Raw genomic sequence first — 16,806 nt, 5'->3', positions numbered from 1 at the left:
CAGACCAAAATACATCTTACTTTTCGCATGGTTGACAGAGAAGCTTACTGAAAGGAGAAAGACATTTATTGATGGATGGACAGGAGGGTTGACAATGAGACACTTGTGGAAACACATGATCAGGGTATCTGAAATAAAACGAAGTATCCTACAGATCGGCTGATGGAACCTAAGCTTGAGGTCAGGAAGTGGTACTCACAACACTGGCTGGAGGGAACAATAGGGTAGACCCAAACACAGACAATTATCAAATCATTCTTAAGGAAACCAGAAATTACAAGCATAATCCCAATGGTATAGAAGCAGTAATATGCCAACTTGAGAAACCGGACAATGAGAGAAAAGTGGTGTTTGTCCAGAGGAAGACCATTCAGACTAGTGTCCCCCATATGAGGTTGAAACCCATCAAAAAGGGATATGAGGAGCAGAAATAAGGAATATGAACAGCTTGGCTAGAAGAAGAATCATTCACTGATTTCTTATAATCATTCCCCAAAGACAGCTTCTTCATCTGAGATACCATTTTTGCTGTTTTGGAAAGCCCCTAAAATAGTGCCCTCTGAGACTGTATTAGCCATAGATAAATCAGATGAATGATGGTGAGGGCCCAGCATGGGTAATTAGTGAAGGTATGTTTTGTTACTACTATAGCTGAGGGCTTCCACCATCTGAAAAGGAGAACATTTCCTAAACGTAGGAGATGCTAAAGACTAAAGTCTTATTTCGATATTAAGAAAGATTTAGGTCTGGGAACCTGCTTCCTCTTGAACCAAACAGTCTAAAATGTGTTTTCAAAGGGTCTGCAATATTCCCCTTCTGTACGTACGTTATGTAAAATCACTTATTTTGTTTTAGAGAAGTGTTGCACATATTGCATAAACAATTCTTCCTAGATACTTGCTGGACTGGTTCAAGCAGAAAATACCTCTTTGTAAAAATAATTCTTCTGCTTGCAAAAAAGTTAATTGCTTAATGTGACATTTCATAAGTTTTGCATAACATGAAATTCAGAATGTACACAAATTTTACTAGCATAATTAACCTTTCTCCTAGACCTAGTTCTGTAGCCCTTCAAGAAACACCCTTGGAATCTGCAAGTCCAGTGAGACTCTGCATTTGAATGTGGCCCTAGAGATGCTGGGGTAGAAAAGTATACCCTGACCCTTTGATCTGTGTTTTGTGTCTCCAAGAAAACCTCCTCATAGTTTGGGAGCATTTAAAGCATTCATCTCATGGAGAAGTTGGACAATTATCAGTCTGTGAAGTACTGTAACAAATTGCTAAGACTATTTTACAAAAGCTAGACATTGGTGGGCAGGCTTTTCTAATTTGTCCTGCTTTGAGATGTTTTCAGTGAAATTCAAGACTCCAATGAGGATTAAAAAAACATCTAAACCTGTAGAGGCCTGCCCGCATGCCTCTCAGCCTTGCATTATTAGACAATGTTAAGGTCTAGAAAACTGACAGGAGCATTATTTTGAGCTTGGTGGACGAGATACTCCATTACAAATGTTGTGGATATCACATCTGCTGTATTACAAGTGTATTATAGTCTATTGTACTGGTAATATGATGGACGGGATATCTGCCACATTTTGCAAAGTATCTCGTCCGCCAAACTCAAAGTAAAGCCAGACGTTTTAATGTAAAGCATGAAAAAGGTGAATGTTACCTGAGTGGCAAGAGAACAGTGGCGCTACAGTTTTCAGTTGTTCACCAATCTGACAATTTGGAGCCAATCCTCCAGGCTTCAGTGAAACCCCAAATCCCATCTACCGAATCTTGAGGAAGCCTTGGTAGCCATAATGTACCTCATTGCCCTGCTGGAGAATGTCGACCTTCAACAAAATGACTATGACAGAAGTAAAAACTGTTCACAGGTTGACCTGCTAGCCTTGATCTGACATGTGACCCAGCATGGTTGACCTGTTAGTGCAATTATGGCACAGTCACCCATGCCCCAGTACTCATTATTCATCACATAATATTCCTTTTTACTAAATTGTTCAGTTTTCTGATAAGCATAGGATGCTTCTGTGAAGAGCCCTCCTTTCCGGGGATTTGGTGTAGGGCAGCACAGCAGGTTACCTAGCTGCGCTACTCTACGCCAAAGTTGAAGGGCAGGAATGAGCCATATTTATGCAATACAGTGCATTCCTGTCCTTTCATCCTGCACTGGTGCCGTTTCAGGAGTGTTGTAGACAGGATTGTTTTTGTGCAGGAAGGGGCACCATCCTTACTAAGAGAGCTCTGAGAGTCCTGCGAGCCAAAATGCAGCACTTAATGAAAGAGGAAAAAACAAGGGGAAATAAAATATTTCTCCTCGTTACGTCTTACCTCGGAAGGCGTAAGGTTTTGGCACATCGCCAGGTTTACATGGTTTTGTAAATCTAGGGAAGCGTCCAACTCCATGGGCGCTGCGTGGAAATATCGACCGTAACGCCCAAGGATTGCCTCCCGAGCGCAGAGTAAGACAGCACAACGATTTGCGCTGCCTTACTCCATATCCATGAGGCCATTCAAAGCCATGCAAAGTGGCTTTGTGTGCCCTCATAGATATGATTTTGTAGTCTGCACTTCCGGGTCATCACAAAAAATTCCGCTATGGCGGTGCACGGGACACCTAAATATGCCACTAGGTCATTTAACCTTGTGGGAGTTCATTCATCGCTTAGTAATTAAGGGCCTCATTATGACTTTGTTGGTTTCTTCATGGGACTGCCAAAGCTCCGGGGAGGACGCTACCATCATACTTGCGACGTCTCCCCCAGTCGTAACACAATAGGCATTATGAGTGTATGTCATTAGTCAAATAAATGTGGAAATGTACCATTTTACGGCTTCATTTATTCTAAAATCACAAAAATAAATATGGAGAAATACCAGTAAGATGGACAAAAGATAAATATAGATAATCACAGACAGAAATGTTTAAAAAATAAACACCATAAAACCTGGAGCCTTATTAACCCCTTCCCCGCCAAGGACGCAATGGTTACGTCCGTTGGCGCATCTCTCAGGTGCCACAGACGTAACCATTATGTCCTGCTACCGACCCTCTGGGGAATCGCTTCCCCTTCCACCCTCTCACCCGTACCCTGTGACGTCTGATGATGTCAGCACGCGATCGCACTCCCACCTCATCAGAGGCCGCCCCTATCGCAAGAGAAACACTTTGGTTTCTCTTCCAATCGGGGGTGGGGACAAGCAGAGAGACATGAATGGAAAGGAAAGGCCTTTCCTTTCCTTGCATGTCTTTCTGAGCATTACTGCAGCCCAATCGTAAAGCGATCAGGCTGCAGAAATGCCCACTAGACACCAGGGATTTTGTTTGTGTTGATATAAACAATGAAGGGGAGCCGCCAATGACAAGGGTCGCTCCCCTGGGGGGGTTGTTTCTTTAATGCCCCCCCCCCACCACCACCGAGGGCAGATTGGCCTATTTCAATTAGGCTGATCTGACCCAGGGGGGGGGGGGGGGGGGGGGGCAGAAGCTACTAGACACCTGGGATCATATTTATTTTTTAGATGTGGGGAGCGACCCCTTAGGCAAGGGTCGCACCCCTGGGGGACAAATTGTTTTTAGGCCATTTGTGGCTATCTTTTTTAGGCCAGTCTGCCCCCTGGGTGGGGGGCAGAAACCACTAGACACCAGGGATTTTTTTTCATGACAATTTCACACAAGAGGAGTGACCCTTTAGGCAAGGGTCTCTCCCCTGAGTGGCAAATTTATTTTAGCCCATTTTCAGGCCATTTCTGTTCCTGAAAGCTGGGAAGATGGTAATTTTAGCACCGGAAACCCTTTGTTGATGCCCTTTTCAGGGAAAAATCCACAAGCTTTCTTCTGCAGCCATTTTATCCCATTTTGTTTTTTTTTAAATGACATTTTAGCTGTATTTTGGCTAATGTCTTAGTCTCCAGGGGAAGCCACAAACTCTGGGTACCTCTAGAATCCCGAGGATGTTGGAAAAAAAAGAATGCAAATTTGACGTTGGTAGCTTATGTGGACAAAAAGTTATGAAGGCCTAAGCGCGAACTACCCCAAATAGCAAAAAAAGGCTTGGCACAGGAGGGGGAAAGGCCTGGCAACGAAGGGGTTAATAATGCACTTCCCCCCATTATATAATCAAAGAATTGCTGGAGCAAATTATCGCATATTGTCCTTGTTCTTCGTGTATTTATATTGAAGAGTTAGGTGGCACACAAATTTAGCTATAAAACAGTGCAACACTGAAATGGAGGGGTAAATTTCACCTAGTTGCAGAAGGGGTTGCAGGAGGAGTAGGAAGGAGGCGGACAATAGGGAGCAAAAGTAAATACAATTTCAAAAATTGAAGAAGAACATAAAACATTTGTGGTAGGGTCACTAGTAGTGTGGTCAGGATGCTTGGAAAATCGCTATTTTAATGTATGAATCTCATGGAGTTTCAATTTGAGTTTCCTAATGGATCGCAAAGCGACCTACCTCTTTAATATTCATGAGGTTGGTCGCAATTTGCAACCCATTAGGAAATGCTAACACCACAGGGATGGTGGCCTGCTGGGCTCAGCAGACCACTATGTCTGTGATTGCTTTTAAAAATAAAGCAATCTATTTTTTTTAATTTAAATGCAGCCCGTTTTCGTTAAAGGAAAATGGGATGTGTTTAAAAAAAAAATGAAAAATTTATTTTTATTTTTTAAGAGTACGGAGTTCTGTGGGACCACTGCCTGCTTTAAAAAACGTTATTGCTACCATTCACAAAGAGGCAGGGGGCCTCGGGGACCCCTTCCCGTTTGCGAGTGGGTTACCACCTACTTGATGTAGGTGGTAAAATGTGAATGTTTTACAACCACATTTCGGTCACAAAACATTCCGACGTACTATGATTCCATATTGGGAATAGACGCCCTGAACACGTCCCTTCCTACTACCGAATCGGTATTTATGTGCAATTCTAAATTACGATTCGGTAACATGTTACAGAACCAAAGATTGGAATTAATACATACCAAAATGCATTGTTGCAGTCGCAAACGGCCTGACCGCAAAAATGCATGATACATATGGCCCCAAGTGTTTTTTACATTACGGTGAAAGTGGACATATGGCCAAAAATAGTAGGCTATACAAGATAGAATGACAAGGGCAGCAGAGAGCGTTCTCACTTACTGTATTATCTTTTGTTCATTTTTTTCAAAACAAGGTACATGGATGTCTACCAGTTGTGCAAGAATGCAAGTGGAAAAATTATTTCGAAGAGGGCATCTTATCTATAATTAAAAAGCATTTGCTCCAAAGGCAAAAAAGAAAAAAACACAAACTTTAAAAAAGGTTTAAAAAGTAGTGAAATGTTTTGACAGTAAAAGTGATGGAAACCTGTATCCATTAGTCACTGCGCCCTTCGAATTCTGTACAGTGCCCACTTTCAGAGAGTGTATTGTGCTCAAAATACTAAAAAGCTGTCTTCAGGAGTTAATATTGTCCTGAAGCTGCATTGTGTCCCTGCCAGAAATCCTTTATATTTCATGATTAAAGAAGTAATGGGACATTGGCAAGCATTTATTTAGAATGTCGAGGGTCGAGTGGAACAGCAAGTTAAGACATAACGTTGTGTGTTGTAAGCTTCACTACATCCTTGTAATCATGCTAGCACATGAATAGTAATGGTGGCCTAGTACAATCTAACCTCTCCCCTTCTTATTTCAGGATCCGTGTGCACTACTAGAATCAAGACGGGTGTAGGTTACCCTCAGCTAAGTGCAGTCATCGAGTGTGCTGACTCTGCCCATGGTCTAAAAGGACATATAATTTCTGTAAGTCAAAATGGCATCGTTTTAGTAATTGGTTTATGGGGTGGCATTAGCAGACACTCTTGTGCCTGTAGATCCATTTTCTAACAACCGGATCAGAATTTAGTTCCCTTTTTCAATATAGGATCATTTGGGTTGTGAGTCCCAGTATCAAAGTCAAGAATACTGACATGCACATATATTGACTCATGATGTCAATTGTCAACATTTTGGTAATTATACATAGGCTAGTATATATTTAGTATTTTTACTCTCCAAATTCTTAAATTGATAATATGTTGGTGGTTAGTTTTGTGCAGGTCAGTATTTAAAATTCAGTAATTCAGAGAAGATCAATTACCGACAATATCCGGCAAGAGATTGCCAGTTGTGCACAGCAAAGAATCTGAGAAGTATCTTGTTGGTTTCCTGGCAGATGTATCAAGCCTGGTTCACAAAGGTAAATGTACATATGTACGGTCATTTAAATGCAAGTCTAGACGTCTTTGCAATTCACCATTTCTGAGCAAACATTTACATGTAGGTGTAGACTTCACCACCTCATGTTAGGGTTTGGAACATCTGCAACAGGACTTATAAGTCTAAAGTTATTACTAGTAACTTTTCACACAGAGGTGGTTTTCTCCCCACTGAAGATTATATCTCCCTATTGGAAAATATAATGTAAATTATTACAGTTTATTATTCTTAAAAAATAAATAGTAAAATAATCTTAATGTAATGTTTTCTGTATATGCACATTAATTTAAAGCTTTATTATTAACCTGGAACTATTAAAGTAAAATGGTGCAGCACATTCACTCATCTAATTAAATGTGTAATAAATAATTAACTTAAATATGTTACTTTAATTTATTTATATTCTGTTTAAACAATAGTTAAAATAATCCCACTCACCCTAACATTTGTATTTTTATGTACTATGTATTAAAATGTATTTTAAATTGTTTGTTGAAGTACTTAAATTCATTTTTAATGTTTAATAAAAGTTTTACATTTTATTTTTTTGAATAAAATATTATATTATTAAACAAGACAGTAATCATTAAACAGATATATGTAATATTTAACATTAAATATATATGTGTATATATCTATATATAGATATATCTATATATATAGATATATCTATGTATATCTATATATATATATATATATATATAGATATATATGTATCTATATATATATCTATCTATCTCTCTCTCTCTCTCTCTCTCTCTCTATATATATATATATATATATATATATATATATATATATATATATATACCAAGTGAAAGGCGCCATTGGGTAGTCATTGTTAGGTCTGTGTTTCCATAGTAAAAGCATTTGTGTTTTCCTTATAACTTTCGTGCCGGTTTGTTGAATCTTCATTAAACTTTCCTCAAAAAAGTCTCATCCACCTCAGCATCTTCGTGGGCAGTTTCAGCGTGATCTGTCAAGCAGGGGCCAAGAAAAGGAGGGGTGCCAAAACACAATTTCCCGATTCATTTGCCCATAGGAAAACTGAACAGCAACACCACAAAATCTGCTGAACATAATTACACCACATTTCGCAGAAACCTAGTTCTTGGTCCAGAAAGTGTGCCTTTTGTAATTTGGTGTTCAGTAGTTTTTGAGCAATTAAGGCAAAAACCTTTGTTTATTTCATGCGGCAAAGGATCTGTGGGGCTGACAGATCACAAAATGATTGGCTGCCACCATGTCAACAACGATGTGGCAGCAGACATGGTAGGACTCAAGGCTGATCCAGAAAATAAGGTAAAAAAAATACATTTGAGGGAGAGTAAAGACACCCTGACCTCCTAGACCTGCTGGGGGTACCCAAAGAACCTAAAGCCAAAAAGATTGCTACAAATTAATAGAGGATCCGGCAACCCGTAGCAAATTAAAAACAAATGTAGGCTCTTGTGCAACTGAAATAAATACCTCCTGGGGGTTGGGGGTGGGGGGTGGGGGTGATCCAGGGGTGCGATTGTGTGGAAAATCTAACTTAGGGGAGGTGGCATGTGGTCCCCCTCCTCGAGCCACGGGTAGACCCCAGGGAACCCATGCCCCCATGGCTGTTTTAAAAAAGGAGAAGGGGTGAGCCCCGCCTAAGCCTCAAGAAGCTCCAGGGACCCCACCCCTTAGCCCAAAAAACATTGAAAAGGAGAGCAGGACACACAGCACCCTTTTCTGACCATCCATGCACCCTAAGAATACCTTCCCCCATGGCCGTCATCATTTAAAGGAGCAGAGGGGTGCACAGCCCACTTCCTGCCCCATCCCAAGGGTCCCCTGTAAATTTAAATACGGGGTGTCACATAGCTCCCCTCCCCCAGCATGTAAAGGCCCCAGGGGCACCATTTGCTGGGGTCGGCTCAATTAATGTGTCCCAGGGAGCCTACCCCCAAGACATAGTAGATTCCCTGTTTACGGTAGTGCAGGCAGGGAAACATAGGTCTGGTCCCACCTGGCAAGAACATTTTCAAAACTCAAACAGTTTGGAAATAAACTTGCCTTCCCGGCCTGCATGAACATGGGCAGGTAAGGCATGTCTGCTCCCACTAGGAAGGAGCTTTAAAAATGCTCCTGCCGGTAGGAGCAGACTTGTGTTTCCTGCCCAGCTTCTTGCGGGCAGAGAAACTCACGTTGCTCCCGCCCAGTGGGAGCAAACAAAAAAAAGCTGCTCACCCAGTGTAGGTGCAATGGCAGCTCCAACAACACCCATAATGGGTGCGTACGGGGAGCAGAATGGTGGCATGGGCTTTGGGGCTCCCCCCACAGTACTGTAGGTTGGTGTCCTGGGTGGGCATTGGGGCACTCACGCACATCCATTGAGGCTTAGTGGGATGTCATCCCCGGGGCCAGTATAGGATTGGGGAGGGTGTGTGCCAGTATAGGATTGGGGAGGGTGTGTGCCCCCTTCCCTTAAATGTTCTAGGGATGGGGTCCGCTGGGAGGGAAGCCACGCAGCCCTCCCCTTAGCAAATATGTTTTTGCCCCGGGAGATGGGATCCTCAGCACTCTTAGTGGCTTGGGAAGAGTGACAATTATGTTGACATTCATTAAATTGACCGTTAAAGCAACCCCTTTTTATGAACATTCTGTGACAGCATATCTAATTTCATACATCTGTTCGCAAAAATTCAGAGCCACTAGCATGTTGCTTTCTTGTCTTGCGTATTCATATTTAAAGGCTTAGTCAACATGGCAGTGATGTATTTTTAGTTTATAATACTGTTTTAGACATTGGCATTTGTTCTATGATCTTTCCATAATAAACAATCAAATGCTTCTTTATAAAATAAAACTTTATAAAAATTGGATGAAGTGGTCACTCTGACAAGTGCATATTGAAGAATATTTCCTACTTTTAATGTCTACTTTCTTTTTTATTTCTTCTTTTCTTTAGGATGGTGGTTGCAGTTGTCCAGGAGATGTTGCTAAAGCTTTTGGTACGTTTCTATTGATACAGTCACAAGCGTACATGCATATGCAGAATTTCTTTGGTAATCACGTTGCTCCATTGTGTGAAATTTCATTTGATTTGTTTGAAAACTACACAATTGTTTTAAACTTCCGCATGAGGCGCAAGTATCTTCAAAGTATAATCTATGTATAAGGAGGTTTTCAAATAATTAAAGGGTGTATTGTTTAATGATAGCCAGTAATCATAATGTTAACTCATGCTGCAATAATGTTCTCATAATCAGAATCCACGAAGGTACTAAGGATTACAGATAAGAAAAAATATTTATGGAGAAATTGTTCAAAACTAGATTAAATAACAATTAAGTGGTAGTTGTAGACAGTAGAAAATGACACTCTTTGACACAAGCAATAGTTTTATTGGCAAGAGGTTTTTAGAGACAACAATTTTTGTATTTGATAAATTGTAGCACATATCAGAGTAGCATTTCTTGAAATCCTTAACAGACACAATTTGAATATTTGAAATACATACCCCACTGCCCCTAAGATCACACAACAGTGTGCTAGACAGGGCTGTTTTTGTCCCAGAACACAGTGTAAAATTAGTTGCCTGGTACAGTAAATGATTGTATCATATATAAAGCACCATTATCACTCTCATTGTCTTTTACTTTTAAGTGACACCTCACTCTCAGCAAAGATAGCATCACAACAACTCTGCAGATGGCAACAAATAAAATATTATAACTATTTTTGTATATACTTCACAGATACGTACCTACATGCCATGTAAATAAAGGGATTCTTATATAACACAAAAAATGTGGTGCTGGCTCTAGTGTCAGACTTCAAACTTTGGGCAGTGCTCAAGAATGTCTGAGCCAGCAGAGACTGCTCCATGGGTCTTAATGCATATAGTTCCACTTTGTTAGTAGCTAATGCTTATTACAAGTCCCATTGAAGAAAGCCATTTTTACATATTAACTAACTACAATTACAAGTACCCGTGAGCATAGCCAGCTTTGGTTGATGTGTCCTGTTGTGTGAACATGTATTAAATCTGCAGCTGAAAGTATCATCCTTAAAGCGGGAATCTCAATTTAGCATCCAATCACAAAAAATATTAATCAAAGTGGGGTATTAAGCCCTCATTAAGAGTGTCCTCCTAATTCCAATAGGGTTGGTAACAGCAGTTACTGGCCCCATCTGAATTATTAGACCAGTAGACCTGTTTATTTTCACACAGAGTTTTCTGCTATCGAATGCAACCAGAATCGTTTTGTGACTCTCTGGGTGAAATCAGGAATACCAGTGAAATCAGACCCAGAATTGATGATTCCCTTGGTAATTCCTAATTTCTAAGGTGATCCGGAGAAACCAACATGTAAAGGCACGAAGTTTCCCCACCCTCAGAGTTAGTTATTGATACCATCAGTTTCCGTTGATCTGAGGGTGGGGAAATATGTGTTATATTCCAGCTCACTCGTAGAGAGGGCCTTAGTGGTACATCCAGGGGTCTAAATGTATATAGTTCCACTTTCTTATTAACTAATTATAATTACTACAGGAGAAAAGGTAATACTCTGGATCAGACATGCAGTTGGTGACCAACTACGTTCGTCCTTGAAAACATTATATAAGGAGATTACACGTTAAGCCCAAAAGGTTAAAGTGGCGGTGTACCTAGTGCTGGCCAAGCAGTACACCACCATGCATTATTTACAGCAGGCAGGCCCCTTGGCTAAAAACTAAGGTGTGGTGATGTGAGGGATCGGGCAAAACAAACACCTTTGGTTGACTAAATGGATGAGGATCTGTAGGAGTGGTATCATATGCTGGTGGTATGGTTTACTTCTACACAGCTGTCTGTTCATAGGGCTGCATGTCTATCTTCATTTCTACGTGGCCTCCATTTGGGAAAATAATTTGACTTCTTTACCTTAATGCTGTTCTTAATGGAATTAAACTCCTATGTTCGTGATGTGACTTATGGCAGATATTGCATATTTCTGTAATCATCCTTTGTTAATAGTGTTTTAAGTTGACTGTACATTATATGTTCGTATTGCTGTTTCCTTTGTAATTTTGTGAAAATCAAAAAATAAAAACTAGTTCTGATTACAAGTGCCAGTGAACATAACCAGGCGCAGCTGCATTGATCATAACACCCAACATGAACTGGATCTAGATACACAATGAGTGAGGGCCATAGCAGATCAGTGAGGCTGAAAGTGTTATCCCTAAAGTGGGCAAAGCATCTAGGCATCTAAGATGAGCGATTCTGAATTTACTGGAGTCTTAGACGAAGTATATCTCTGTACATTGGGTGTTCCTGTACTCATGTAGTGTTTACACAAGCATGTGGATCAGTTAATCAATGTGCAGCAATGTATTCAGAATGTTCATATATTTAATAATATTTCATATTAGATCTCATATTTGTGGGTCCAAACATATTTTCAGTCCTGTCAGGTTAGCACAGAACGGTTCAAATTTACCCTTGATATTTCTGAGACAATTTTTTTTTAATTTTTTCGAAAAGTGATAAAATGAGCATCTTTCAAAAACACTAAATATTAAAAATGCCAAGAGACAAGTCAGGTGCGAGATAGGAATTCAGGTCTGTCACCAGCAGGTTACCCAGAGATCTCTCAACCCACTTGGCTACCACGTAGGTTCTAATGTTTACTGCTAAGAAGAGCAGCTTGCGAACAGTGTTGGAAAGGTATACAGGGAGTGCAGAATTATTAGGCAAGTTGTATTTTTGAGGATTAATTTTATTATTGAACAACAACCATGTTCTCAATGAACCCAACAAACTCATTAATATCAAAGCTGAATATTTTTGGAAGTAGTTTTTAGTTTGTTTTTAGTTTTAGCTATGTTAGGGGGATATCTGTGTGTGCAGGTGACTATTACTGTGCATAATTATTAGGCAACTTAACAAAAAATATATATATACCCATTTCAATTATTTATTATTACCAGTGAAACCAATATAACATCTCAACATTCACAAATATACATTTCTGACATTCAAAAACAAAACAAAAACAATTCAGTGACCAATATAGCCACCTTTCTTTGCAAGGACACTCAAAAGCCTGCCATCCATGGATTCTGTCAGTGTTTTGATCTGTTCACCATCAACATTGCGTGCAGCAGCAACCACAGCCTCCCAGACACTGTTCAGAGAGGTGTACTGTTTTCCCTCCTTGTAAATCTCACATTTGATGATGGACCACAGGTTCTCAATGGGGTTCAGATCAAGTGAACAAGGAGGCCATGTCATTAGATTTCCTTCTTTTATACCCTTTCTTGCCAGCCACGCTGTGGAGTACTTGGACGCGTGTGATGGAGCATTGTCCTGCATGAAAATCATGTTTTTCTTGAAGGATGCAGACTTCTTCCTGTACCACTGCTTGAAGAAGGTGTCTTCCAGGAACTGGCAGTAGGACTGGGAGTTGAGCTAGACTCCATCCTCAACCCGAAAAGGCCCCACAAGCTCATCTTTGATGATACTAGCCCAAACCAGTACTCCACCTCCACCTTGCTGGCGTCTGAGTCGGACTGGAGCTCTCTGCCCTTTACCAATCCAGCCACGGGCCCATCCATCTGGCCCATCAAGACTCACTCTCATTTCATCAGTCCATAAAACCTTAGAAAAATCAGTCTTGAGATATTTATTGGCCCAGTCTTGACGTTTCAGCTTGTGTGTCTTGTTCAGTGGTGGTCGTCTTTCAGCCTTTCTTACCTTGGCCATGTCTCTGAGTATTGCACACCTTGTGCTTTTGGGCACTCCAGTGATGTTGCAGCTCTGAAATATGGCCAAACTGGTGGCAAGTGGCATCGTGGCAGCTGCACGCTTGACTTTTCTCAGTTCATGGGCAGTTATTTTGCGCCTTGGTTTTTCCACACGCTTCTTGCGACCCTGTTGACTATTTTGAATGAAACGCTTGATTGTTCGATGATCACGCTTCAGAAGCTTTGCAATTTTAAGAGTGCTGCATCCCTCTGCAAGATATCTCACTATTTTTGACTTTTCTGAGCCTGTCAAGTGCTTCTTTTGACCCATGTTGCCAAAGGAAAGGAAGTTGCCTAATAATTATGCACACCTGATATAGGGTGTTGATGTCATTAGACCACACCCCTTCTCATTACAGAGATGCACATCACCTAATATGCTTCATTGGTAGTAGGCTTTCGAGCCTATACAGCTTGGAGTAAGACAACATGCATAAAGAGGATGATGTGGTCAAAATACTCATTTGCCTAATAATTCTGCACTCCCTGTATGTCAGACTTACTTAGAGTTTGGCGGAGAGGTTATTCCATCACAAACGTGACGGATATCCTGTCCGCTGTGTTACAAGTTCCATAGGCTATAATGGGATTGTAATACAGCAAACAGGATATCCGTCACATTTGTGATGGAGTAACCCTCTGCGCCAAACTCTAAATCAGGCCCTTAGTTTGCAAGCTTGTGAAATTGATATATTTTTATCAGTTCACTGACAAAATATTGTGATAGAAAATATTGTTGACAAAAATATTATGTCAAAAATGTTGATCGCCACAATATTGTGGTCCTATGATAGTAAGTACAAAAATAGCAACATTCTAATTGCTGCGCAGAGAATATAAGTGCCAGGAGACCTGCTGAGATCACTGAGCATGCTGAGAGAAGGAGGCGGGCCTCCACCAACATTGCACTTTTTAGTGCTGTCAGCTCCCTGCTGTGCGGGACGCTCCCAGGCGCGTACCCGGGCAAAGACAGGCCAAGAGTGAACCTGTCTGCACCCGTCAGTGCTTTGAAGAGTCTGGGCTGGCCACCCCTCTGATGCTCCTTTCTTCTTCGGTCCAAGTTTGAACCATTGATTTTTCAACTTTTACACGTGCTAGGTATTATTATTACTATCATTATGGCCAGAAAGAAGCCTACAGTTGGCAAGGGAATCCCTCTGACAGGGTCTATAGTGACTTATCTCACCAATGCCATGGGTGCAATAGAGCTGGAAATTAGCTATGTAGAAGAACGACTTAGCTCTGTTATAAATCCAATTAGTGGGAACAGTCACAGAAGGGAGGCTAGTCCACCTCCCCATCTTCTTGACTCAAAAGTCTAGTTCCACCACATGAACAAAAAAGAATAATCCATACGTTGTAGACTTCTCCGATGCAATAGTTTGTCTGGCTGCTGATCTCACACACTTACCTGTGTCAGACTCGTTCAGCTCCCCACCACCTGCAAAAAAGAAGTGCCTCCACCCTAGGAAGAGTGAGTCTTCCATGCATGCCAGTTCAGCTGAAGAGGGAATTGATTTGCCCTGGGAGGGAAATGTGATACCAGAATTGGAACTGAGCTAAAAAGTTGCCTGTCTGGAAAATAAAGTTTCTGATTTTATTGAAATTGTCCTTGGCAGGCTGGACTTGCTTGAAGATCTTGGCTCACGTGTACAACCTCCGTGGCCTTTGACAAGCAATGCTACATACAGGAACTCATTTGGACTAGGAAGCCACCAAAAGGGGCAGAAGGATCCCAGCTTCAACTCAAGCATTATCAGGAGCCGATTTCGATTTTAACCCTGAGGATTCCTCCCAACCACCTGTGAAATGCCAAAGACTAATAGTTGAACAAGACAGGACATTTAGAGAACATTATCACTTCTTTGTGTGAGGGGAGCGGGCACACGATAAAAGGGCTCACACTGTGGATTTTTGGACTATCCAGTTATCCCCAGAGGCCACTTCCTAAGGGAGTCAATCCACTTAGGCCAGGCTTATTTGAGAGTCATGATCAGCTAGCAAACAAGGTGGTGTATTGGATCAATGTTAGGGTGGGTGGTCTGGGACACCTCCATAATCAGATAGATCACATCCAAAGAGTTTCATGGTTAGTAAACCATCCCAAACTTGATAACAGAGATTGTATTTTTGTAAACTTTAAGAACAGTTTGGTTGGACAGGATAGCTTGACTAGGCTTAGACATCCAGTGAACATCCTAACTTTGAATGAGATGCTCCTATTAGGCTTTTTCTATAAACCAGAATGCAATGCCACCCTGCTATCCCTCAGGTGCATCACCTAATAACTACCACTAACAGATTTTGCCTATCCCACAACTAGATCAGCTGGATTGCCCTGAAAAGGGGGTTAAGGCTTGCAGTCAAGCATAAAAATCAGCTGAGGGCCACCTGACTAATACTCATCCAGATGCTGTGGTGAACCCAGCACACCCCAGAAGGCCTGATCAGTAAAGACCTTCTAGGGGAGACTACCCCTAGGAAGTATTGTCATAGTCAGGCTGATAGATCTATAAGTGTAGCTTCATGGAATGTGGCAGGAATGGCTGCAAAACTGACAAATGCAAATTGGCTAAGGTTTATTAGATGTCATGAAATGTTATGCATGAGGAATACTCGGTTGACAGAAAATGTATTTAAAATAGCTTTGTTCTCATATCACTTTTGCCACTCCTGGGTCTATGGGAAGGTCTAAGGAAGGTTTAATTGCACTAATTTCCCTTGCTTTCCCTGGGCAAGTTAAATGGGCAAATCTTGATTTGCCCCATTGCCAACTCATTCTAATAAGCTGCCAGTCACACCATTTACTATTGATAAATCTTTACAATAATATTTTTGACAGCAGCGATACTGTGATAGTCAAATCGCAGTAGTTATGAAAAAATTTGTTATAAAGCACGTGAAATGCTCACAGTCACTAATTGCAGATCTTAAAAGAAAGCAAAATACTTTCATTCTAACTGCTCAAAGGCTCACAATCAGCTATTGGTAGCACTTAAAGTTGTCCCTAGAGATCCTGATCAAGTGTGCAGCTGTAGGAAGGCGTACAGGGAGGTGCTAACGGCCTAGAAAAAGCATTAAAAGAGGAAGCGTATTAGTCCTTATTTATGACCAGTGAACGCAAAGAGAGCAAACTTTTCCAGCAGACTGTAAATCGTAATTGTTTTCAGAACACTCATAAAACTGGCCTTGAAACAGTGATACCTTTGAATGAATGGGTCAGACATTTCACAAAAGTATATTCAGGGCCAGCTACTACAGGGAGTTCCCTGTCTATTGAGACAGGATGATTTTCCCATATTATCCTCAACCTCCATTTTGCCTTTCTCTGGACTAGAAATAAGCTGAATAATTTCATAGATGCTACGAATAGATGTCCGGCACAGAAAGTTCCCAGCCCGAATGGGATACCAACGGATCTTTTTACAGCTAGCTTGCCCCTCTAGACTCCTCTTTTGAAAGTTTCTTTAACTATGGGCCCTCCTAAAGCTTGGTCACGTGCAGTTATTGTGCCAATCTTTAAGAGAGGCCTATGGGTAATCCACAGTGCTATCGGCCAATATCATTAATCAACTCTACTACCAAATTAATGGGTAGGATTCTGTTGGAATGATTACAGACATAGGTGGACGAGAATAATATTCTCTCAGAGCTACAGTTTGGCTTTCTTACTGGTCTCGGATAATTGAGCAATGTCTCAATTTATATCTATTAATACATAAGTATACAGTGGCCAGGGAGGGGAAGATATATTTAGCATTTATGGATCTGAGTTTGGCATTCTTCATGGCA

At 41.0% G+C, this 16,806-nt stretch overlaps 1 protein-coding gene across 1 annotated transcript in view; it reads left to right on the top strand.

Annotated features, from left to right (window-relative positions):
* The window catches only part of GMPR (guanosine monophosphate reductase), a 339,207-nt gene that overhangs the window by 240,524 nt on the left and 81,877 nt on the right, over positions 1-16,806 (top strand). The window contains exons 6-7 of the mRNA XM_069218779.1: positions 5,690-5,796; positions 9,191-9,233. Of these exons, the coding sequence (XP_069074880.1) occupies positions 5,690-5,796; positions 9,191-9,233 (150 nt within the window). The remainder of the gene's footprint in view (positions 1-5,689; positions 5,797-9,190; positions 9,234-16,806) is intronic.

This window comes from Pleurodeles waltl, chromosome 2_1 (genome assembly GCF_031143425.1).
Source record: "Pleurodeles waltl isolate 20211129_DDA chromosome 2_1, aPleWal1.hap1.20221129, whole genome shotgun sequence".
In the NCBI taxonomy this organism is placed as follows: Eukaryota; Metazoa; Chordata; class Amphibia; order Caudata; family Salamandridae; genus Pleurodeles; species Pleurodeles waltl.
Note: the sequence above shows the minus strand (reverse complement) of the source record. Positions and strands in the feature narration are given on the sequence as shown.